Source organism: Hyla sarda, chromosome 8 (assembly GCF_029499605.1).
Source record: "Hyla sarda isolate aHylSar1 chromosome 8, aHylSar1.hap1, whole genome shotgun sequence".
NCBI classification, from domain to species: Eukaryota; Metazoa; Chordata; class Amphibia; order Anura; family Hylidae; genus Hyla; species Hyla sarda.
Genome location: NC_079196.1, coordinates 119518174 through 119544936, shown reverse-complemented (window position 1 = coordinate 119544936; position 26763 = coordinate 119518174). Strand labels below are relative to the sequence as shown.

The following is a 26763-nucleotide window of genomic DNA, read 5'->3' as shown; positions in this document are numbered from 1 at the left end:
CAGATAGCCACTGACTGTCCAGGCATGCTGGGAGTTTTACAACAGCTGGAGGCACCCTGTTTGGGAATCACTGGCGTAGAATACCCCTATGTCCACCCCTATGCAATCCCTAATTTAGGCCCCAAATGCACATGGCGCTCTCACTTTGGAGCCCTGTCGTATTTCAAGGCAACAGTTTAGGGCCACATATGGGGTATCGCCGTACTCGGGAGAAATTGTGTTACAAATTTTTGGGGGTATTTTCTACTTTTACCCTTTTTAAAAATTTAAAATTTTTGGGAAAAGAGGCATTTTAGGTAAAAAAAAATCTTTTTTTTACATATGCAAAAGTCGTGAAACACCTGTGGGGTATTAAGGTTCACTTAACCCCTTGTTACGTTCCCTGAGGTGTCTAGTTTCCAAAATGGTATGCCATGTGTTTTTTTTTTTTTTGCTGTCCTGGCACCATAGGGGCTTCCTAAATGTGGCATGCCCCCAGAGCAAAATTTGCTTTCAAAAAGCCAAATGTGACTCCTTCTCTTCTGAGACCTGTAGTGCGCCAGCAGAGCACTTTTCACCCCCATATGGGGCGTTTTCTGAATCGGCAGAAATTGGGCTTCAAACTTTGGGGGGTATTTTCTGCTTTAACCCTTTGTAAAAATGTTAATTTTTTTGGGAAGCCAAGCATTTTAGGTAATTTTTTTTTTTTTACATATGCAAAAGTTGTGAAACCCCTGTGGGGTATTAAGGTTCACTTTACCCCTTGTTACGTTCCCCAAGGGGTCTAGTTTCCAAAATGGTATGCCATGTGTTTTTTTTTGCTGTCCTGGCACCATAGGGGCTTCCTAAATGCGGCATGCCCCAAGAGCAAAATTTCCTTCAAAAAAGCCAAATGTGACTCCTTCTCTTCTGAGACCTGTAGTGCGCCAGCAGAGCACTTTTCACCCCCATATGGGGTGTTTTCTGAATCGGGAGAAATTGGGCTTCAAATTTTGGGGGGTATTTTCTGCTTTAACCCTTTGTAAAAATGTAAATTTTTTGGGAGACCAAGCATTTTAGGTAAATTATTTTTTTTTTTTACATATGCAAAATTTGTGAAACCCCTTTGGGGTATTAAGGTTCATTTTACCCCTTTTTACGTTCCCCAAGGGGTCTAGTTTCCAAAATGGTATGCCATGTGGGGTTTTTTGCTGTCCTGGCACCATAGGGGCTTCCTAAATGCGGCATGCCCCCGGAGCAAAATTTCCTTCAAAAAAGCCAAATGTGACTCCTTCTCTTCTGAGACCTGTAGTGCGCCAGCAGAGCACTTTTCACCACCATATGGGGTGTTTTCTGAATCGGGAGAAATTGGGCTTCAAATTTTGGGGGGTATTTTCTGCTATTACCCTTTTTAAAAATGTAAAACTTTTGGGAAACCAAGCATTTTAGGGAATTTTTTTTTTTTTTTTACGCATGCAAAAGTCGTGAATCACCTGTGGGGTATTAAGGTTTACTTTACCCCTAGTTTCCAAAATGGTATGCCATGTGTTTTTTTTTTTTGCTGTTCTGGCACCATAGGGGCTTCCTAAATGTGACATGCCCCCCAAAAACCATTTGTCGCTCCTTCCCTTCTGAGCCCTCTACTGCGCACGCCGAACAATTAACATAGACATATGAGGTATGTGCTTACTCCAGAGAAATTGGGTTTCAAATACAAATAAAAATGTTCTCCTTTTTACCCCTTGCAAAAATTCAAAAATTGGGTCTACAAAAAGATTGGGAATTTTCTCCTTCACTTTGCTGCTATTCCTGTGAAACACCTAAAGGGTTAAAACGCTGACTGAATGTCATTTTGAATACTTTGGGGGGTGCAGTTTTTATAATGGGGTCTTTTATGGGGTATTTCTAATATGAAGACCCTTCAAATCCACTTCAAACCTGAACTGGTCCCTGAAAAAAAGCGAGTTTCAAAATTTTGTGAAAAATTGGAAAATTGCTGCTGACCATTGAAGCCCTCTGGTGTCTTCCAAAAGTAAAAACACGTCAATTTTATGATGCAAACATAAAGTAGACATATTGTATTTGTGAATAAAAATTTTTTTTATTTTGAATATCCATTTTCCTTACAAGCAGAGAGTTTCAAAGTTAGAAAAATGCTAAATTTTCAAATTTTTCATCAAATTTGGGGATTTTTCACCAAGAAAGGATGCAAGTTACCACAAATTTTTACCACTAAGTTAAAGTAGAATATGTCACGAAAAAACAATCTCGGAATCAGATTGATAACTAAAGCATTCCAGAGTTATTAATGTTTAAAGTGACAGTGGTCAGAATTGCAAAAAATGGCTGAGTCCTTAAGGTGAAAAAGGGCTCAGTCCTTAAGGGGTTAATTCTAAATGTGCAATATGAGTTATTTCTTGCATTAGTTCAGTTAAAGATGAAAGGCAGAGGGTTTACTAAGCACCTTTAGAACTTTGACGATAAAAAGGTGTACTCCCCTATGTCCTTTGTTAAGATAGAATCATCTGCTGAGTCTTCAAGATAATGGAAACTAAGGTTCACACTAAGGGTCATAAGCTGCAAGGGAATATATCCCCCAGATAGCATTAATTTGGCTTTTGACCTGCTTCTATAACCATATAACCTCAGGATATTGCCACACACTTCAAAAAAGCCATACACTTCAAAAAAATGGCAACATTGCCATTGTCTATAAATTGGGTTAAAGGGGTACTCCCGTAGAAAACTTTTTTTTTAAATCAACTGGGGCCAGAAAGTTAAACAGATTTGTAAGTTACTTCTATTAAAAAATCTTAATCTATCCAATACATTTTATGGGCTGTATACTACAGAGGAATTGCTTTTCTTTTTGAATTTCTCTGTCATGACCACAGTGCTCTCTGCTGACCTCTGCTATCCATTTTAGAAACTGTCCATAGCAGCACATGTTTGCTATGGGGATTTTCTCCTGCTCTGGACAGTTCCAAAAATGGACAGCAGAGGTCAGCAGAGAGCACTGTGGTCATGACATCGGAGAAATCCAAAAAGAAAAGCATGTATTGGAAGGATTAAGATTTTTTAATAGAAGTAATTTCCAAATCTGTTTAACTTTCTGGCACCAGTTGATTTAAAAAAAAAAAGTTTTCCACGGGAGTACCCCTTTAAGTGTACAAATAGGAAGTGTCAGCAAACACCATAGCAGGAGAAATCTGATAAATAAAGAATTATGGTTGGCGATATAATTTGCGGACTGCCTTCTAGGCTGTTATTATGTCCAAGAAAATAATATTTTTTCGAATAGCAACAAGCTTCTATTTAGTTATAAGTAGAAATGCTGGCACTGTCGTTCCCAGTATATCTATTTGGAAAGGTACAGACTCATGGAGTAGAGCCACGGATACGGATGGTGCACCTGTTCAGAGTAGCAGATCAGGAGTCCAATTGAAACCAAATTGGGAGAAAGGAAAGCTCTGTAGCACACATCATTGGTCCAACACAACTTTATCGGCAGCAGAAGTGCAGCGCACATGCAACAAATTTCGCTCTTACAGCTTCTTGACAGCCTCAGTCTGGGAATGGCTGCAAGGTGATATCAGTGAACTTTAGGAAGGCAAAGGTCGAATAACTCATAGAAGCCCTTAACAATATAAAATGGGATAATGTCCTCAAGAAGAACTCTACTGACACTAAATGGGAGACTTTTAAAAATATTTTAAATTCTCACGGTACGATGTACCATATTTATCGGCGTATAACACGCACTTTTCAGGCTAAAATTTTTAGCCTAAAGTCTATGTGCGTGTTATACGCCAATACACCCCCAGGAAAGGCAGGGGGAGAGAGGCCGTCGCTGCCCGCTTCTCTCCCCCTGCCTTTTCTGGGGGTCTAGAGCCCTGCTGCTGGCCCTTCTCTCCCCCTGGCTACCGGCGCCCCTGCCCGTTCTGCCCCCTGACTATCGGTGCCGGCGCTCCATTGCCGGCGCCGATAGCCAGGGGGAGAGAAGCTGCGCCGACAGCCAGGGGGAGAGAAGGGGCAGCGGCACCCATTGCCGGCGCCGCTGCCCCGTTGCCTCCCCCCATCCCCGGTGGCATAATTACCTGTTGCCGTGGTCGGGTCCGCGTTGCTGCAGGCCTCCGGCGTGCGTCCCCTGCGTCGTTGCTATGCACGGCGCGGCGCACTGACGTCATGCGCCGCACCATGCAGCGCATAGCAACGACACAGGGGACGCACGCCGGAGGCCTGAAGCAGCGCGGACCCGACCCCGGCAACAGGTAATTATACCACCGGGGACGGGGGGTGGCAACGGGGCAGCGGCGCCGGCAATGGGTGCCGCTGCCCCTTCTCTCCCCCTGGCTGTCAGCGCCGCTTCTCTCCCCCTGGCTATCGGCGCCGGCAATGGGGCGCCGGCACCGATAGTCAGGGGGACAGAACGGGAAGCGGCGCCGATAGCCAGGGGGAGAGAAGGGGCAGCGGCACCCATTGCCGGCGCCGCTGCCCCGTTGCCTCCCCCCATCCCCGGTGGCATAATTACCTGTTGCCGGGGTCGGAAAGTTTTGGCCCTTTAAAAAATTATGAGGAAGAATTTATAAACGGGGATCAGGTAAAAGCAAATATATTAAACAAATTCTTCTCCACTGTATTCACCGAGGAAAATGAAATGCCAGGTGAAATACAGCAAGATAAGGTAAACTCCCCAGTACAGGTCACCTGTCTAACCCAGGAAGAAGTACGGTGCCGCCAACAAAAAAATCAAAATAGACAAATCACCAGGTCCAGATGGCATTCACCCCCATGTTCTAAAGGAATTAAGTAATGTAATAGACAGACCCCTAGTTTTAATATTCAGGGACTCTATAGTTAGAGGGACTGTTCCCCAGGACTGGCATATGGCAAATGTGGTGCCAATATTTAAAAAGGGGTCAAAAGGTGACCCTGAATGAGGAGGAAAAAGGGGGCCCTTATGTCCAGCGCTGCTCGGTCCAGAAATGGTTCAGGCAAGATGTAGGTTTAAAAGGATTTATTTATATATAATAAATAAATAAAACAGTTTTTTTAAATGCATGCAGGCAATCCAGGTGACCCTGGGAATTATAGACCTGTTAGTTTAACCTCCCTTGTATGTAAATTGTTTGACGGTTTTCTAAGAGGTGCTATTTTGGAATATCTTGATAAAAATAAATGTATGACTCCATATCAGAATGGCTTTATGAGGGATCGGTCCTGTCAAACTAACCTGATCAGCTTTTATGAGGAGGTGAGCTCCAGACTGGACCAGGGACAATCGCTGGATGTCGTATATCTGGATTTTTTCCAAAGCATTTTATATAGTTCCACATAAAAGGTTGGTGCACAAAATGAGAGGGATTGGGCTGGGGGAGAATGTGTGTGGTTAAGTAACTGGCTCAGTGATAGGAAACAGAGGGTGGTTATTAATGGTACTTATTCTTATTGGGGGACTGTTACTAGTGGGATACCACAGGGGTCAGTCTTGGGTCCTGTTCTATTTAATACATTTATTAATGACCTTGTAGAGGGGTTGAATAGTAAAGTAGCAGTCTTTGCAGATGGTACTAAACTCTGTAAAACGGTAAGCACTATAGAGGACAGTTCACTGTTACAAATGGATCTGGATAGGTTGGAAGTTTGGGCTGGGAAGTGGCAGATGAGGTTCAACACTGATAAATATAAGAAAATTCCGGGCTGGGATTATGTATTAAATGGGAGAACACTTGGGACGACTGACATGGAAAAGGACTTGGGAGTCTTAGTTAACAGTAAATTTAGCTGTAGTGACCAGTGTCGGGCAGCTGCTGCCAAGGCTAATAAAATCATGGGGTGCATCAATAGGGGCATAGATGCCCACGACATGGAAATAATTCTACCACTGTACAAATCACTAGTCAGACCACACATAGAATCCTGTGTACAGTACTGGGCAACAAAGATATAGGGGAGCTGTAGAGGGTTCAAACCAGGGTAATATGAGGAATGGGAGGACTACAGTACCCAGAAAGATTATCAGAATTAGGGTTATTTAGTTTAGAACAAAGAAGGCTTAGAGGCGACCTAATAACTATGTATAAATATATCAGGGACAGTACAGAGATCTCTCCCATGATCTATTTATACCCAGGACTGTATCTATAACAAGGGGACATCATCTTTGTCTTGAGGAAATAAGGTTTCTACACCAGCACAGATGGGGGTTCTTTACTGTAAGAGCAGGGAGACTATGGAATTCTCTGCCAGAGGAGGTGGTCATGATGAACTCTGTAAAAGAGTTCAAAAAGGGGCTGGATGCATTTTTGGAGAATAATAACATTGCTGGTTATGTATACTAAAGGGTGGGCCATGTATTGGGATACACCTTAATAAAATGTGAATGGTTGGTGATATTAACTTCCTGTTTGTGGCACATTAGTATATGTGAGGGGGGAAACTTTACAAGATGGGTGGTGACCTTGGCGGCCATTTTGAAGTCGGACATTTTGAATCCAGCTTTTGTTTTTTCAATAGCAAGAGGGTCATGGGACACATCAAACTTATTGGGAATTTCACAAGAAAAACAATGATGTGCTTGGTTTTAACGTAACTTTATTCTTTCATGAGTTATTTACAAGTTTCTGACCACTTACATGCTGCCCATTGTGTTGGATTGTCAATGCAACCCTCTTCTCCCACTCTTCACACACTGATAGTAACACCGCAGGAGAAATATTAGCACAGGCTTCCAGTATCCCTGGTTTCAGGTGCTGTAGAATTGGCAAAACAAAAATTGGAACAGGACCCTCAGTTTATGCAGAAGATTTTGTTCAGTGATGAGGCAAACTTTTATGTGAATGATGAAGTTAACAAACAAAACCACCGCTATTGGTTTGACACTAACCCACATTGGATAGATCCCTCCAAGACTGATGGAACACAAAAATTTATGGTATGGTGTGGTATATGGGGTACAAAGATAGTGGGGCCATTCTTCAACAATGGAAACCTCAAGGCCACTGGATATGCGAAATTGCTACATGATGATGTGTTTCCCTCTTTATGCACTGAAGCTGGCACGTTCCCTGAGTTTTTCCAGCAAGATGGTGCACCACCACATTATGGGTGTCAGGTCACTTTTTATAAGTGGTCAGAAACTTGTAAATAATTCATGAAAGAATAAAGTTACGTTAAAACCAAGCACATCATATCAATAAGTTTGATGTGTCACATGACCCTCTACCTATTGAAAAAACAAAAGTTGGATTCAAAATGGCTGACATCAAAATGTCCACCATGGTCACCACCCATCTTGAAAAGTTTCTCCTCTCACATATACTAATGTGCCACAAACAGGAAGTTAATATCACCACCCATTCCCATTGTATTAAGGTGTATCCATATAAATGGCCCACCCTGTATATCTATAGGGACAGAAGGTTGATCCAGGGATTTATTCTGACTGCCATATTTTGAGTCATTGAGAATTTTTACCTCTAATATGAGTTTTTTTTGCCTTTCTCTGGATCAACTCAACTCAGTAGGGGTACAGGTTGAACTTGATGGACTCTGGTCTTTTTTCAACCTTATGAACTATGTTACTATGTATTAGGTAATTGTATGCCTCCTTATTAATCAGAGGGGAATATTTAAGAGTTTATAAAAATGAAGGGGTATAGTCCACCCTGATGCCCAAATAAGTGATATGAGAGGAAACTACTAGGATGATAGAGAGAGAAGAGTGGAGGAAATGCTTGTGAAGGTATAAGAGCTCAGATTTGTCTAAATTGATTTTGTAACCCAAAAAATTTGCCGAAGAAGGTTAGAGTCTCTAAACTATTTGCCAGGTATATATCTGGGGAGTTGAGGAAAAAATGTGTCATCTGCAAAACATGGGAGATTGGAGGATGACCTGAAAGTCATCAATCTATCATCCAAGGTATTAACAAATCTAGAGGAGAACTTGTTACGCAAAGGGCTTACCTTTGCGCCTGTACCAAAATTTGACAAATTTTCTTGGATAAAGGATATAAATCTCTTTGCCAGAAAGGTGGCACTACATAAATGGCATTCCCAGAGTGACCATGATGACAGAAGAATGTTAGAGAGGGATGAAAGAGTACGACATGATCTACATAAACTCTGGTTGGAAAGTGAGGGCCATGAAACACGATTCTCGGCTCCCTTTACGGAATTAAAACCGAGATCACAAACTACTCCACAATTCTCTCAGTTCCCAAATGTGGAGACATTTGTAGATCTAGTAACACAGGATATTGAGAGAATTAATCCGAGGAGATCATCTACCCCTAGTAATCTGACCCATGAGGAACAGCAAGCCCTTGATTGTCTGAGGGATGATGACTCTATAGTCATCAAGCCCTCAGACAAGGGCGGCAATATTGTGGTCCTGGATAGAACCAAATATATAGAAATGGTGATGCGTCTATTGGTGGATAGGGAGAAATATGAGATCTTAAGTTCCGACCCTACGACTACATATCTTGCGGAATATAGGAAATTACTGATCGAGGCCAGAGATAAGTCACTGATCTCAGAGTCAGAGTTCAAATTTATGTTCAATCCACACCCCACCATAGCCACCTTTTATGCACTCCCTAAAAGACATAAGTCCACTGATCCCATCAAGGGTCGCCCCATCGTGTCAGGTAATGATTGCTTGATACAGGGGGCAAGTATTTACCTTGATGAAGTTCTGGCACCTTTTGTTACTACACTACCTTCACATTTACGAGACACTAAAGACACCCTCACTAAGATTCATGATATCACTGTCACAGACTCTATAATTTTAGCCAGCATAGACGTAGAAAGCTTATATAGCAACATTCGCCATGAGCTAGGCATGCAAGCGGTCAAACACTTTTTGAGCACAAGGAGCACTTATTTTTTGGAGCACAATGAATTTGTTTATTCACTTCTTCAGTTTGTGTTGACACACAATTATTTTATTTTCAATGGTAAATTTTATCACCAAATACAAGGCACAGCAATGGGGGCGTCATGTGCACCTAATTATGCAAACCTTTTTTTAGGGTGGTGGGAGGACACCATGGTTTTTGGGGACACCTTAAGCACATACACTGAACACATTTTATTTTGGGGACGTTACATTGATGACGTCCTCATTTTATGGATGGTGATGGGGCACTGTTTAAGGATTTCATTTTGGCACTGAATGATAACAACATTGGTATGATGTTTACCTATGAAATAGGTGGCCGATCAATTAACTTCCTGGACCTTAACATATTTGTAGATGAGAACAGCTGTATACAAACCAAGATATATAGAAAACCCATGTCCTCTAATTCACTACTTCATTGGACTAATTGGCACCCCTGGTCCCTGAAGAAAAGCGTCCCAACTGGCCAATATCTAAGGGCCAGGAGGAACTGCTCAGAGAAAACTTCATTCCAAACTGAGTCTAATGAGTTATTCAGGAGATTCAGACAGAGGGGTTACCCCAGAAGACATCTAAAGGCGGCCTACCATCGTGCGAGAGATAGTGCTAGATCTGATCTACTGAGAGATTCACGACCAGAGGATACGATACAGCCGATACGCTGCATAGGCACATATGATGGCCAAAGTGACAAAATAATGGCGATATTAAATCGTCATTGGCACCTACTACATAGGGACCCTGAACTGAAAGAAGTAATTGGGAAAAAACCCAAGGTCACATTCCGCCAAGGACCCAATCTGCGGAATTTGCTGGTAAATAGTCACTTGAGACAAGAGGATAGACCGACCAACTGGCTAACCAGCAGTGTTATTGGATCCTTCGGTTGTGGGAACTGCAGTTTCTGTAAGTTCTTGCCCAAAACCAAAAAATTTACTAACCCAGTAGACGCATGGGTTTATGAAGTTCGACAGTTTGTAAATTGCAAAACAAAGAATATAGTCTATGCTGCCCAATGCGAATGTCCGAAGCTCTACGTGGGTAAAACCACACAGGAGTTTAGGAGACGCATAAGTCAACATCTAAGCAACATCAGGACGGGAGCAGATACACCTATCTCAAGACACATGCATGCTATGCATGGCAACAATCTATTTGGTCTTAAGTTCTGGGGCATTTGCAGCCTGAAATTAGGCCCGAGAAAGGGCAACATAGACAGAATGCTTCTAAGGGAAGAAGCCAAGTGGATATATAGACTCAAATGTCTATCACCAAGAGGCCTTAATGAAGGCTTCTCCTATGCGGCGTTTTTACATTGAAATAATAGACAGGAATATCAATAGCTTTATGGTGATGAGTGAGATTGAAATGATCACCATAAGTAATAGGACAACCCATATAGTATAAAATATCTACCTACCTACATACTTACCTGTAAACATAGCAACCTATTAAACAAACCATATAGTATAAAACATCTACCCACCTACATACTTACCTGTAAACACAGCAACCTATCAAATAAATCCCCTATTGCACAAGCTAGTCACCTTCAACAATTGGTGGTGAGTGTAATAGAGGAAATAAGGTAAAATAGAATCAGCATCTGGAATAAAAACATAAGACACTCACCATTTAAATATGCGGTCCGAGGGGGGACCTGGAGTTGTGGAGTGGAGGTGGGGCGGTCCAAGAGGGGGTCGCCAGATGGAGATGTACTACACCTAAGGGAGGAAACAGTTGTATGATTATTAAACCTAGGGATACATATATTTTTTATCTAATATGACTGATCATTTATATATATGAGCATGCCCCAATCGAATCCCCCTGGAATGTTACCTGGGGTGCACAGTGCTGGGATTGATGCCATACCATGGCTAACATGTGGGTACACTGTGTACATGTGAGGGGAGGTACATGTGACATTTGTGGCCATTCACCTATCAATATAGATATCAGATATTATGGCAAACCTATACTAATAGATCTCATAAATACAACTGGGAATACCATATAATATTATTTCAATCTGGGCATTCTATAAATGATAGAGTCCTGAATATCCCTATGGTGAACATCTAACCCATCACCATCATAATATCCCAACTCTAGATAATGGTCAGGTACCAATGAATGTGAAGAAGAGTGGCTCTGAAGTTGGATTAACATTGGAGCATGCGCAGTACCGTCTGCGAATACCCGACTAAGTCCTGCAAACAGGCTGATGCGCAGCCGCGGTCCCCGGGCATGCGCAGTGAACCATCGCGCCGATGTGGAGCGCAAACAATGGACGCTTGGAACGCAAAGGAACTGTGACTGACTGCCAGTGAACAGGTGACACTGACGTCATCGCCCGGCGCTCAGTGCTGAGTCGGCGAGGATGACGAGGCGGCGTTCCAGGATGGTGATAGGATGTACGGTGGCACAGGTAATATTGGTGAATAGGACCTGATTGGTCCAAATATCGGGCACACAGGTGCATTGCAACCTGTGAAGCCATGATAGGTGGAATGATGTAAGTAGGTGGTCCTAATAGGTATAAATACCGAGATGGTGGATCAGAAAGTTGATGCCCATTTTCCCTCCTGAAGACGCTACGGATGTAGTGAAATATGTAGAGGGGGCATTTACAGCATTTTAACTAGCGGGAGTTGGTGTGCTATCTATGGTGGTACTGCAGCCCACCTGGGATAATTGATACATACACAGTGGTGAACTTGATAAAATCTAAATACTATTATAAAGCACACCAACCCGTGTTTTTAAGTGAAAACACTCATCATTTAATATACACTTATTATTTATTAATTCTAATCTGAACACTAATAAAAGTTAAGTTTTAGGGGTGGGATTTAATAAGGGTATCAGTGACCCTGGGTTCTCCAGGGTCAAAGGTGTTTCTTGGTGATAATTACCCTAACCCACCCTGGGGTCTTTTTTGTTGTTGATCTGCAAAACATGCAATTTTGACTTCCCTCCAGCTCATTAGGTTACTGTTATATATATATATATATATATATATATATATATATATATATATATATATATATATATATATATATCAGACTGTAATACATAAGCTGCCAAAGGTTCTAGGGCTAAATTAAACAGGAGGAGAGATAGGGGACTCCCGTGTCTAGTACCTGTTGAGAGTGGTAAGGGATCTGAAAAGATTCATGGGGTATAAATTTGAGCTTTTTGGCAGAGTAAAGGGTCCTTAAACTCTAAAATAGTCCCAATCTAAGATTAACTTCAGCCAGTCTCATTCCACTTTATCGAATACCTTTTAAGCATTGAGAATAAGAAAAGCTGAAACATGGTTGGAACTTGATCTGTAGCGTGACAAGCTCAGTGCAGGTAGGTAGAAGTAAAGACTACATCTTTTGGCAACATCCGCTGAAAAATCATTATAATAACACCACTTTATGCCCTCTTAAAAGCAGATCACTTCGACTTTTCTTGTTGGCTTGCAGAAAAGCAAATTTGTCCATGTAATTGAGATATTTAGTATTGACCTGTTGCGGTTGGTTTTCTTATTGCTAATCACTTCTAGCTTTAGCAGTAGAAGATGTCAACTTGTGCAATTCGTGAGCATGCTCCATTATGAATGTTTGTTGGCATCCAATCACCTGAGGTAGCTCTTCAGAGTGTTTAATTAGGTGTCCTAGAATCCAGGGAGGCGGTTATTGGCCAACATTAGACGGTTTGATAATGTTGATTATTAATAGTGAATGCTGTCTACTGATAGCAGCTATCACTCACCATCTATATAGTTAGCTCAGCTCCTGAGATTGCCTCATGGATCTCCTTATTAACAGCATGCTAATGTACATTGCGGTAGGCTAAGGCCCAAGCGGTTGGGACATACATTTATATTGCATGAAGCATGAGGGTTAAAGGAGTATTTGGTTTAAATTGTATTTAAATAAGACCAATGTCAATAATAACCAATAAAACTAACATGACAAATTGTATTGGCTTCAGTATGTTTTTTCATGATGTACACGTGAAATGAAGTTTTGCAGTTTTAGTATGTGTTATGTGGATCCTCTTTACTTCATGAATCATTGTGCACCGATTCCACTCCTCCAGCTAAGACGTGACGCAATTGTATGACTTGCTACATAGGCCACATTCGGATAAACCTCTGACTTTTATTGTTAGCTGGGGAAAAAAGAGCAAGGTCTCACTTTCCAAATGGAAGAGTGGAATAAAGCTTTTTGCCATTGCCATAAAATGTCCCTTTCACTATTTATAAAATTCTGACCCAATGATCCCACATGTCTGTGCTCTTGCATAAATTATATCCAGAGGTCTCTGATTCCTGTTGGCAGTATGGCAAGGAGTGTGGCACATTTGGTGGATTTGCTCGTTGATTCAACCATTTTGTTGGTATCCGAGTCTATAATGCCTTTGCCCCTCTTTTTTTGTCTTTGCTTCTGGGTTCTACCGGATCAGCTTCTAAATCGTTCTGCAGCATTTTTCTCTTACCGGCTTACTGGCAATGGAAGAATAGAAACCAGCCTTGAGTTACGGGCTAGTTTGCCGAAATGACTCCCTTACTTCGAATGGAAGAGCTTCTAGCTGATTCAAAAACATTTTCTGTACAACACACTCTTTATTCGCAAACATGGACAGAGTTTCTGCATTCTGATTCTTATTGGTCTCTGTATTCTTCCTGAGTTGATATTTCTTCAGGTCTGTCGATGTTGATCGTAGGCTTTGTTTAGGTCTCTGGATTTCTGACATGTCTTGATTTTCTATCAATTTTTACTGTACTGCTTTTTGATTTTTATTTGCATGCATTTAATGCTATGTATGATGTTGTTGCTTGGAGACCTGACTTGTCTTTATGTGATCCCTGTGATGTTAGTGCCATATGCTTCACAGGAAGTTATTTTCTTTTTGAATTTCCTTTCTGTCTGACCACAGTGCTCTCTGCTGACACCTCTGTCCATTTTAGGAACTGTCCAGAGTAGAAACAAATCTCCATAGCAAACCCATCCTGCTCTGGACAGTTCCTGAAATGAGAATTTGTGGTCAGACAGATGGAAATTCAAAAAGAAAATAACTTCCCCTGTAGTATACAGCAGCTGATAAGTACTGGAAGGATTACAATTTTTAACCCCTTAAGGACCAGGCCAATTTTTACTGTAGGACCAGAGCGTTTTTTGCACATCTGACCACTTTCCCTTTAAAGGGGAACTCCGGTGGAAAGAAGTAGAAAACAAATGTTTTCAAATCAACTGGTGCCTGAAAGTTAAACAGATTTGTAAATTACTTCTATTAAAAAATCTTAATCCTTCCAGTACTTATTAGCTGCTGTATAAAACAGAGAAATGTGTGAATTTCTTTCCAGTCTGACCACAGTGCTCTCTGCTGACACCTCTGTCCGTGTCAGAACTGTCCAGATTAGAATCATATCCCCATAGAAAACCTCTCCTACTGGACAGTTCCTGACACGGACAGAGGTGTCAGTAGAGAGCACTGTTGTCAGGCTGGAAATAACTTCACAACTTTCTCTGTAGTATATCTGTAGTATATAGAAGCTGATAAGTACTAGAAGGGTTAAGATTTTTAAACAAACCTGTTTAACTTTCTTGCACCAGTTGATTTGAAAAAAACTTTTTTTCCCACCGGAGTTCCCCTTTAAGCATTAATAACTCTGGGATGCTTTTACCTATCATTCTGATTCCGAGATAGTTTTTTTGTGACATATTCTACTTCAAAGTTCAGCAGCAATTTTCCAATTTATCCCCAAATTTTCAAAATCTGAATTTTTCATGGACCAGTTCAGGTTTGAAGTGGATTTGAAGGGCCTTCATATTGGAAATACCCCACAAATGACCCCATTATAAAAACGGCACCCCTCAAAGTATTCAAAATGACATTCAGTAAGTGTGTCAACCCTTTAAGTGTTTCACAGGAATAGCAGCAAAGTGAAGGAGAAAATTCTAAATCTTCATTTTTTACACTTGCATGTTCTTGTAGACCCAGTTTTTGAATTTTTACAAGAGGTAAAAGGAAAAAAATCCTATCAAAATTTGTAACCCAATTTCTCTCGAGTAAGAAAATACCTCATATGTGTATGTCAAGTGTTCGGCGGGGGCTGTAGAGGGCTCAGAAGACAATGGGATTTTGGAAAGTGAGTTTTCTGAAATGGTTTTTGGGGGGCATGTCACATTTAGGAAGCCCCTATGGTGCCAGAAAAGCAAAAAAAAAAAAAAAACACATGGCATACTATTTTGGAAACTACACACCTCACAGGTATTTCATGACTTTTTGTTAAAGTCGGATGTGTAAATGAACCTCAAAGGCGTTTGACAGATCTTTGCAACTGTACCCCTTATTACATTACATGAGGGGTGTAGTTTCCAAAATGGGGTCACATGTGGGGATTTATTTTTTTGCATTTATGTCAGAACCGCTGTAAAATCAGCCACCCCAGTGCAAATCACCAATTTAGGCCTCAAATGTACATAGTGTGCTCTCACTCTTGAGCCTCGTTGTGCCCCCGCCGAGCATTTTACGCCCACATATGGGGTATTTCCGTACTCAGGAGAAATTGCAAAATTTTGGGGGTCTTTTTTTCCTTTTACCTCTTGTGAAAATAAAAAGTAAAGGACAACACCAGAATGTTAGTGTAAAAAAAATATATATATATATTTTACACTAACAAGCTGGTGTAGACCCCAACTTTTCTTTTTCATAAGGGGTAAAAGGAGAAAAAGCCAAAATTTGTAGTGCAATTTCTCCCGAGTACGGAAATACCTCATATGTGGCCCTAAACTGTTTCCTTGAAATACGACAGGGCTCCGAAGTGAGAGAGCGCCATGCGCATTTGAGGACTAAATTAGGGATTGCATAGGGGTGGACATAGGGGTATTCTACGCCAGTGATTCCCAAACAGGGTGCCTCCAGCTGTTGATAAACTCCCAACATGCCTGGACAGTCATTGGCTGTCCGGAAATGCTGGGAGTTGCTGTTTTGCAACAGCTGGAGGCTCCGTTTTGGAAACACTGCCATACAATACGTTTTTCATTTTTATTGGGGGGACAGTGTAAGGGGGTGTATATGTAGTGTTTTACCCTTTATTATGTGTTAGTGTAGTGTAGTGTAGTGTTTTTATGGTACGTTCACACTGGTTAACAGTGAGCTTACCGGTAGGAGTAGGCGCTGCGGCAAAAAATTTGCCGTAGCTCAAACTTGAAGCAGGAAACTTACTGTAAACCTGCCTGTGTGAATGTACCCTGTACATTTTTGTGTTCCAACAGTCTTGGAGGGATGTATACAATGTGGGTTAGTGTCATACCAATAGCGGTGGTTTTGTTTGTTAACTTCACCAGTCATATAAAAGTTTGCCTCATCACTGACCAAAATCTTCTGCGTAAACTGAGGGTCCTGTTTCCAATTTTTGGAAAGTTTCCCCCCTCACATATACTAATGTGCCACAAACAGGAAGTTAATATCATCAACCATTCTCATTTTATTAAGGTGTATCCATATAAATGGCCCACCCTGTACAATGATCTGTGTGCTCTGCACTCGATTGACAAAGCCTGGTCCAGCCAGGCCCTCTCAATCACAGAGCCGCAGCAGCCACAGGAGGAGAGGTAAGCCCTTTGGCTACCTCAGCAGTGGATTGCTCTCCCACGATCACTCTCCGGGGGGGAAAAACCCAACCCACTGGACCACCAGGAACTGTTTAAAGGTTCCTTTAGATGCCACAGTCAGGTTTGACTGTAGGGATCAACATTTTTTATCATGAAATGTATGGCAAAATAACCAAATTAATATATAAAATTATTATTTAAGGTGGTACATTGAAAAAAGCCCCTGAAATTTAGCAGCTTTTTTATTTTTTTTATTTTTTTTAACACAGTTTACTTTACAGTAAAACTGACATGCTTTTCTATTGTACTACTTTTAAAAATAAGGCCAACAAAATAAGTACATTTAAAATTCCCATATTCTGATGCAGCTGTATGAGGGCCAGAAGACAGACCATACAAATGGATCAATGAATTGTGGCATGAAGTAATTAGGGAGACCTCTTGACTTGCTGTGGGTGGTCTGATAAGTTTAACAAATCTCCTCCTAATGCTTCAGATGCCGTAATTAATATTGCTTAATACATCTGAAGGCTTTATGGTGGGCATCAGTATAGTTGCTGATGTTCGCCATTACGGGTATGTCCCTGGCTGCTGATAGCAGTCATGAACTGTGGTCTATAAAGCAAGCACAGTTTCTGCACCCTTTTCATAGTTTGGACCCTCTTACGACGTACATGTACGTCCAGGTATGCTAATTAGCAGGCACACAGTACATGTATGTCCATTAACTTTTAAAGGGTTAAGGCATTCTATGGACTCGATTTTTTTTCTTTATGATGTCCTGATATATGAATCCATAAATGTTTTCTTTTCATAACTGTATGTTCAAATCTCTCTCCACTTCCCATAGAGTTTTTTCTACAACTACTAATTTAGCAACCTAAGCTTAAAGGGGTACTCCGGTGAAAAACAAAATGTCCACGGCCATGCCCCCTCAGTGCAAGTGTGTTGGAGGGTGCGTGGCTGTGATGTCACGAGCGGGGCATGACCATAACATCACTAGCCTCTGGAGCTGCAACCAACACTCTAAACAAACGCTGGTTGCATCAGGGAGATAGGGGATAAAATGTTTAGGGGTGGAGTACCCCTTAAACTTTACCACTGAGTTAAAAAGGTTGAGAACAACAAACAAAACACAATGGAGAAACATAATAAAATTAGCAATGCAGTAAAGTGGACTTTTTCCAGAGTATTATTGTCTGGAGCTTGGTGGATGGTAAATGAATAGAATAGTATTTTGGAATGCCAGAGGGTCGAGCCAAAAGTTAAAATATGTAATGGGTGGGTATTTATCATTGATTAGATATTTGCTAGGGACACATTTAGTAAAAGAAGAAGTATTCTGTCATACAAATAAATTGTGACCCAATTTGTTTAAAGGGGTACTACCATGCTGACAATTTATCCCCTAACTAAAGGATAGGGGATACGTTGCCTGATCGCACAGGGTCCCGCCGCTGGGGACCCCCGTGATCTCGCACGCAGCACCCCGCTCTCATCAGGCCCCTGAGCGAACATCCGCTCTGGGTCTGATGACGGGGCCGGTGATCGTGACGTCACTGCTCTGCCCCCGTGTTCTGTCACGCTCCGCCCCCTCAATGCAAGTCTATGGCAGGGGCGAGAAAGCTCCGCCCCCATGTGACGTCACGATACTCTGGCCCCGAGATCGGCAGTCATCAGACCCGGAACGATGATCACTCTGGGGCCTGATGAGAGCGGGATGCTGCGTGCGAGATAGCGGGGTCCCCAGCGGCGGGACCCCGCACGATCAGGCAACTTATCACCCTATCCTTTAGACAGGGGATAAGTTGTCAGCATGGTAGTATGCCTTTAAAGGGGTACTCCAGTGAAAACCTTTTTTCTTTTAAATCAACTGGTGCCAGAAAGTTAAACAGATTTGTAAATTACGCAATAGAAGAAGGAAATGATGTCCACACTCACCATGCCGTAGAAAATTGGATATGCTTTATTAGCGTCTTCAGAGTTCCATAAGAAACAATATCAAAAACACCCGGGTGCAGGGAGGGGGAGCTGCTCCTGGCAAGAAGACTGGGAGCGGATGTTTGTTTCTGACAGCCACTCCCAGTCTCCTTGCCAGGAGCAGCTCCCCCTCCCTGCACCCGGGTGTTTTTGATATTGTTTCTTATGGAACTCTGAAGACGCTAATAAAGCATATCCAATTTTCTACGGCATGGTGAGTGCGGACATCATTTCCTTCTTCTATTGCGATTTTATCAGGACTCTTACCTGTGTATGTCCAGCACCATATCCAGCCACACCCGGGAATACTGATTAGGTGTTCGCATAGTGATTTTTCAGCAGTGCCCACCCACTTCTCTCTTGCTACTATTTGTTAGATTTGTAAATTACTTCTATTAAAAAATCTTAATCCTTCCTGTACTTATTAGCTGCTGAATACTACAGAGGAAATTCTTTTCTTTTTGGAATTCTCTCTGATGACATCACAAGCACAATGCTCTTTGCTGACATCTTTAGAATAATAATAACTCTATATTTATTGTTGTCCTTAGTGGGAGTTGAGCCCAAGGCCCCAGCACTGCAATGCAGCAGTGCTAACCACTGAACCACCATGCTGCCCTTAGCATACATGTGCTATGCACGGTTGCTAAAATGGACAGAGATGTCAGCAGAGAGCTCTGTGGTCGTGATGCCATCAGTGTTCCAAAAAGAAAATAATTTTCTCTGTAGCATTCAGCAGCTAATAAGTACTGGAAGGATTAAGATTTTTTAATAGAAGTAATTTACAAATATGTTTAACTTTCTGGCACCAGTTGATTTAAAAGAAAAAGGCTTTCACCGGAGTACCCATTTAACTTATACCAACTATGCTATGGGGTTAAACATAATGGAACACTTAGGTACTTAAAGTTTTTCTGCAGAAACATTGCATTGCTATTGTTCAGAGTGGTTATGTGCAGAGTTAACTGTGCTCTCTGGTGGCCCTTACTTATTTTTGCAATATCAATGGCAGGACATATTGGCCCTCATTTACTAAGAGTGGAGTGTAGGTTTCTTTGTGGGTTTTAATTCCCTACAATTTTATTTCCACAGTATTTACTAAGGTTTCCCTACATTTTAAATTTTCCCTACACTTTGCTTTTTTTTACACATGCTCTGATCTGTCTGGTTTTCCTCAGCTGAAATCCACCACAATTTATGTGGAAACCTTAGTAAATATGTTGGGTTTTTGTGAAAATGTCAGGAACACGCCCCTTTTCAGAGACCACACCCCTTTTACAGCGACCACGCCCCTTTTTCAGGTTTTCTTAGCAAAATGGAGAGTTAGTCGGGGTTTTTTCAATTCTGGCGCAAATTTGGCGCACATTCTGGCGCAGACAGCATTTCTGGGGCACAACCAAACATGACAAAACATGTCGGGTTTGCAATAGTAAATTAGGGCCATTATGCGCTCTGTGTCATAGTGGGATGGTCCCGGTGGCTCTCAACGTCCGGGACCTGTTTTTTTTTTTCAATTTTGTCCCACTAATAATTAAACCCTTAAAGGGTTAAAGATGAAAGTTGTAATATGATTGGTTGCTATTGGCAACTGCTTCACTGATCAACCTGCATGTGTTGATATACTGAAAAGGAACATAGAAATAAAGAAAACCTTATACTGTTTGGTATACTTTTTTAATGGGATGAAATGTATAAAATGTATGCTGTTTAGGCTTACAGTTGTGTACATCTAGGGCAAGTATTCAGTTGATGGTTTCAAATGGTCTGACCGCCAAAGATATGTTAACACATATAAATATGTGGTTACTTACCTTGTTTAAATATGTTTTTAACAATAAGTCAGACAAACATAATGGGCATTTTGTCACCATGCCAGATTGACCTCTCTTTCTATTCAGATTGCATGTGACATTATAAAAGGTTTTGCTGATTTAACCTGTTCTATAAACCCTACATGAACAGCAACCAATGAAAGTACAGTCATACTGTACCACACAGAAAAGATCACATATAATGAACCTTTATTGTGAGGAGAGTTCATTTGTATGGAGAATGCAGATCAGCTCCTTGGCCTGCATATATAAGCTGTTAGAGCCACTCCACTGAAGCGTTGAACACTTAGAACTCCATCATGGGCAAGGTAATAGAAGACACTGCTACATATACTGTTTGTATATACAATATACGGCCATAAAAGTTCATACTGTTTTGAAATTCAGATTTAGACAGTGCTTTATAATATTTCACTATTCGTCAATATTTACTGTTTGATGGTTATTTTTACATTTTACATCTGATTCTAAGATTATTTTACATTGGATTCATGTTTTAAATAACTTTTTCTTAACAGATAATTTTTTATGAAGACAGAAACTTTCAAGGAAAGTCTCATGAATGTTCTGGAGACAATGCAGATCTGCATGCCTTCTTTGCTCACTGCAACTCAATCCGGGTAGAAAATGGATGTTGGGTAATCTATGAACGATCTAACTACATGGGGCATCAATACTACCTTAAAAAAGGAGACTATCCTGACTACCAGAGCTGGCTGGGTTTAAATGACTCCATTAGATCTTGCCATTCAATTCCACATGTAAGTCTACATTATATGCTGAATTATTATTATATATTTTTTTTTTTTTTCACATAACAGTATTTTAATTTCATAATTTCATTTCATGCAGCTTTGGCAATCAGACATAATTTGTGCCAGACTGTATTTAAAGTCAAACTTAAAAAAAAAAGGAAACACATGAGTTAACAGCTGTTTTAATAGTACATTGCAATACCGATGTCATAAATTAAGCTGTGTATTGTCGGAGGAGTTTCCATGGGGAACGGTACAAGACAGGGGTGTCCCCTATCCCCCTTGGTCCTCATTCTGACGTTGGAACCATTCCTTTGCAGGATACGAGCGAATGAAGACCTGGGGGGAATAAAGCATAAGGTGGCAGCATATGCCAATGATTTGGTGTTCTATATTTCAAATCCATTAAGCACACTACCATCTTTGATGAAGGAGTTGGAGCTATATGCATGACTCTCTAACTTTAAAATTAATTATGGGAAGTCAGAAGCTCAATGTTTCTCTCCAAAATAAAATTATAGAGTAACTTAAACTGGTGTTCAACTTTAAATGGGCAAAACAAGCAATTAAGCTACTGGGAGTATGGATCCCGGCAGACCCGAAACCATTATATAAATTTAACTTCTCACCCTTAGTCACACAGATTCAAAGTAAATAAATGGCCCATACAAAAAATATGGAGAAAAACTGTTCTAGGTTAAACCACCCCAAAGGACGAGGGGGCACTCCCTCCGTCTGGAGAAGAAAAGGTTTAAAGGGGCGACACGCCTTCTTTACCATAAGAACTGTGAATTTATGGAACAGTCTACCTCAGGAACTGGTCACAGCAGGAACAATTAATAGCTTTAAAACAGGGTTAGATGCATTCCTGGAACAAAATAACATGAATGCTTATGCAGAATTATAAAACAACATCCCTTCCCCTTATCCCCTTACACCCTTCCCTTCAATTCCCTGGTTGGACTTGATGGACGTATTTTTATTTTTTCAACCATACTAATTATGTAACTATGCAAAGTATGTGCGGAAAGTGGTCAGGGAACCTGTTTTCATGGTTTGGTCGATCTGCACTTTTTAAAATGTATATTTTTCCAAAAATATTGTACGCCTTTCAATGCCTGCTGGTGAAGATTCTATATTCCTTTTTCAAGATTATAGCAATTCAAAGTAACAAACAAATGTTTATTTTTATTTTTATTTACACTGTGTTTTTTTTATGGGAAAAGGGGGGTGATTGAAACTTTTAATAGGGGAGGGGTTAAATGATATTCATTCACTTTTTTTTCACTTTTTTTTGCAGTGTTATAGGTCCCATAGGGACCTATAACACTGCACACACTGATCTTCATCATTGATCACTGGTTTCTCATAGGAAACCAGTGATCGACGATTCTGCCGCATGACTGCTCATGCCTGGATCTCAGGCACTGAGCAGTCATTCGGCGATCGGACAGCGAGGAGGCAGGTAGGGGCCCTCCCGCTGTCCTGTAAGCTGTTTGGGATGCCGTGATTTCGCCGCGGCTATCCCGAACAGCCCACTGAGTTAACCGGCAGCTTTCACTTTCGGTTTTAGCCGCGCGGCTCAGCTCTGAGCGCGCGGCTAAAGGGTTAATAGCGCGCGGCGCCGCGATCGACGCTGCGCGCTATTAGCGGTGGGTCCCGGCTTCACTATGACACCGGGCCCGCCGTGATATGATGCGGGGTTACCGTGTAACCCCGCGTTATATCAGGGAAGCAGGACCAAGGACATACCAGTACGTCCTTGGTCCTTAAGGGGTTAAAGGGGTACTCCGGTTGAAAACTTTTTTTTTAAAATCAATTAGGGCCAGAAAGTTAAGCAAATTTGTAAATGACTTCTATTAAAAAATCTTTATCCTTCCAGTACTTATTAGCTGATGAATACTACAGAGGAAATTATTTTCTTTTTGGAACACAGAGCTCTCTGCTGAATCATGAGCACAGTGCTCTCTGTCAAAATCCCCATAGCAAACATATGCTGTTCTGGTCAGTTCCTAAAATGGACAGAGATGTCAGCAGAGAGCACTGTGTTCCAAAAAGAAAATTATTTTCTCTGTAGTATTCAGCAGCTAATAAGTACTGGACGCTCGCGGTCATACACAGGACGTAAATGTACGTCCTGGTGCGCGAAGTATCGCCAAACCAGGACGTACATTTACATCCATGGTCGTTAAGGGGTTAAGGGCTTGAGGAAACATCCTAAGACTGGGCCGACCTGGGGTGTATGTAATGATTCTAGGGTACAAAGACAACTACTCCCTCATAACTCGTCCATATATCCGATCATTGGTAACCCAAAGTTCCCCCCAGGTTTAAACAACCCAATATTTCACCGGTGGTTAGAAAAGGATAAATACAGGGTATGTCAGTTGAGAAGGGAATCAGACATAGGGGATTGGATAAAAACGCTTGAGGAAAGTATCCCCGTCCCTTTAGGCTACTGGAGAGCTATGGAGTTGAAACATTTTTTGCATACATTACCAAGCCCACATTTATTTACACAGCAAACAACAACATTTGAGGAACTTAGATGCATAGATGAAAACCAAGTGAAAAACACCCTCATATATAAATTGTGGTCAAGGACCCCAAGCGACTCACCCCCTGCGTTTACAGATAAATAGGAAAAAAGATCTAAGGACCCAGCTGAACCACGAGTAAGATTTTTAAACTTGTTCACTGCTGGTCAGTTAGCATGAATAATCAAAAGGCTAATTATAAGATACTGACAAGATCGTATTGAGTCCCCAGCCAAATACATAAAATGTATGCTCGGGAAAGCAATAAATGCTGGCGCTGCAGGGACAACGAGGGCATATACTTCATATATTTTGGTCCTGTCCAAAACTAACAAACTACTGGGCAAAGGTCTAAGATGTGATTATAAGAATAACAAAGAAAGAAATTCCACTAGATCCAGCTTTTTTCCTTCTACAACACAACAATATACCATTAGCTAAATATAAGAACTCGCTTTTATGTTTATTAATACAAACTGCCAGGAATTGTATTCCTGCATTGTGGCGACAGGAGAAGACTCCTTCTATGGCCCTATGGCGGCAATGATTTGAGGCATTTTAGAGAATTTAAGATCAGCTCGGCAAGATTCCTGCCTTGAATTCTTCACTACCTGGTCCCCATGGGTTGAGTTTTAGGAGTCAATAGAGTTTATGGAGCTATCTTTAGAAAGGTTCTTAAAGAGAGACAACGGTTCTTAGGGTGGGGTGGGGTGTAGGATGGGGGGGGGGTAATTAAAGATAGATAGATAGATATAAGATAGGTAGTTATATGTAATTTGTGTTTTGATGAGATTATTTATAAGCTTTTTCTTTTCAGCAAGGGTGTTATGTGTTGGCATAACTGAAGGGAAGTATTCCTTAGCAAAGAAGATTTGTTTGTTGCCTTCTTCTCTTTTCTTTTCTTTATTTAGCAAGTTCAAGATTGAAGTTATGTAACTACTGTATTTTGTGTGTTAAAATTATGCATAAAATTTTAATAAAGAATTTAAAAAAGAAAAAAAAACAATGAAGGGATTTTCCGTGCTTAAGGTCGGCCTTGGGCAAATTCCATTATTTACTTACTGTGCATTTAATTAATGGTGTATATCAAAAACAGTTGAAAAAATTATCCTTTTTTGTCTCTGTTTCTTTTGTTTAACCTATCTTACATTCTATCTTACAATCGTACATTCTATCTTTCATCTCCGTGTAGCACCCGCATTCTATGTCGGGCTGCTGCTCCAGTCTCGGAAACCTCTCTGTTTCTGGGACTGGAGACGTGCCCCCCCCATGATCAGACATCCTTTCCCCTATCCTTTGGATAGTGAATATGGTGTCTATGGCCAAAGTAGCCCTTTAAGTTCTACTCTGCTGAGAGATTTACAAATTTTCTCATTCACATAATAAAGCTTGGTAAGTATTTTTGACCAAGGCTTAGATTACAGTATATAGCAAATATGAAAAAAAAAAATGTAAAGTGATATCAATGTGTTTTATGTATGCATTTTTTATCCGACTATGTTTAATTTTATGTTACACCATGTTATATGAATATGTATGTATGGTTAGCTTTCACTTCCTTACCTATATTTTGCTCTTCTAGTTCCTTCCAAAAAATATCTAGAATGATACTGTAATTAGTAGACAGGGAGAAGAAAAGGGTTAATGTTGAATGTGGGAAGAGGAAAGAGAAGTGGGGAGGGCTCTATTACATGGGCCGATGTGCTGTGTAAGGAAGTTCCAATCTTGTAGACTGCAGCCCTACCCTCATCTATCATGTAGAGAGGGCTGCAGGAACAATCACTTAATCACATGTGCAGTCCTTTGCTTTAGTTGTTCGTTGACTGCACACCCCCTAACATGGAGAGATGTGCATCATATGAGCGATCAGCTGGCAGATAAGTGTTTGCTTGTTTCTTGGCTAATTGCTGTTTCTGGCCAAATAGCACATGGTAATAATAACCTGTTTGGCTATTTGGCCTGTGTAATTGGGCCTGCAGCCCATGTTCACAAGTTGGAATTTCTGTGCAAAATTCCGCTGCAGCAGAGTTGAATTCAATGGGATTCTGCTGCATTTTGTACATGGAGGAATTACCATGCCAGATGTTTCCGGCATGGAAATTCCGTTTTCCGTGTGTGCAGAAAGAATAAACCTGTTCATTCTTTCTACGGACACCGCATGGAATGCAGAGCTGTCTATGAGATGGAGCATTCCTGTGCAGTAGTAGTGTTGGCATATTATGCTGGCGTCCACAGTCTATGGAATGTCTGCACAGAGATTTTCTGTGTGGCATTCCAGTGTGTGAACATAGCCTTAAGGTGCTGAACTGCCAATCAGTTCAGGAAGAGCTTGTGGTCTGAGCTGACATAGGTACATAAAAACATCCCAAAACACATAAAGTAAACAGGTATAATAGCTCTGTAAATGTATGCTCCACACAGCTCCCATAGGGTCATATATATCATAATTTCTTTACTTGCCTGTTATACTATGGATAGTTATGGTAAGTTGTAGTTCTAAAATATTATTTAAAAGCATTTAGTATCCTTTTTTTTAAAGTTTTAATTCACTTGCTGACTAGGTTTTAAAATATGTCATCTTATGTTCTATTTCTTCCTTACAGCATCGTGGATCTTACAAAATTAGGTTGTATGAGAGAGAAGACTTCCGTGGCCAGATGAAGGAGTACCTTAACGATTGTTCAAACATTTATGATAGTTTTCATACCAATGATATATTGTCCTGCAATGTTCTTGATGGTTACTGGGTCTTTTTTGAAGAACCCGGTTTTAGGGGAAATCAGTATTTCCTTAGACCTGGTGAATATAGAAAATGTGCCAGTTGGGGATCTACAAATTCCAAAGTTGGGTCTTTGAAGAAAATTGCAGACTTTTATTAAATATACTGCAAATCACTCATGTAAAGAAAATAAAAATGTTTTACGTACTGCTTACCGTTTCCACTATATGCAATAAAAATAGACTTAGAGCTATGGTGATTAGAGATGGGCTAATTATTGAAAGTTTTGATTCGGCCGATTCCACGAATTCGGCAAATGGAGTCACACAGGGGAGGAACTGCTAAAAGTAATTCGTAAAGAAATCGGAGCATGGCTTACTCCATGAAAACTGGAAATGGGAACCATGGTAACTGACAACGGGAAGAACATCTTGCATGAGCTGCGGCAGGGAAGGCTG

At 40.9% G+C, this 26763-nt stretch overlaps 1 protein-coding gene across 4 annotated transcripts in view; it reads left to right on the top strand.

The window, feature by feature from the left end:
* The window catches only part of LOC130284356 (gamma-crystallin M2-like), a 70193-nt gene extending 43674 nt beyond the window's left edge, over nucleotides 1–26519 (top strand). For all 4 annotated transcript variants that reach the window (XM_056534631.1, XM_056534633.1, XM_056534634.1 and 1 more), the window contains 2 exons: nucleotides 20813–21055; nucleotides 26190–26519. In XM_056534631.1, coding sequence (XP_056390606.1) covers nucleotides 20813–21055; nucleotides 26190–26465 — 519 coding nt within the window. In that variant the 3' untranslated portion in view covers nucleotides 26466–26519. The remainder of the gene's footprint in view (nucleotides 1–20812; nucleotides 21056–26189) is intronic.
* Nucleotides 26520–26763: the final 244 nt, after the last annotated feature.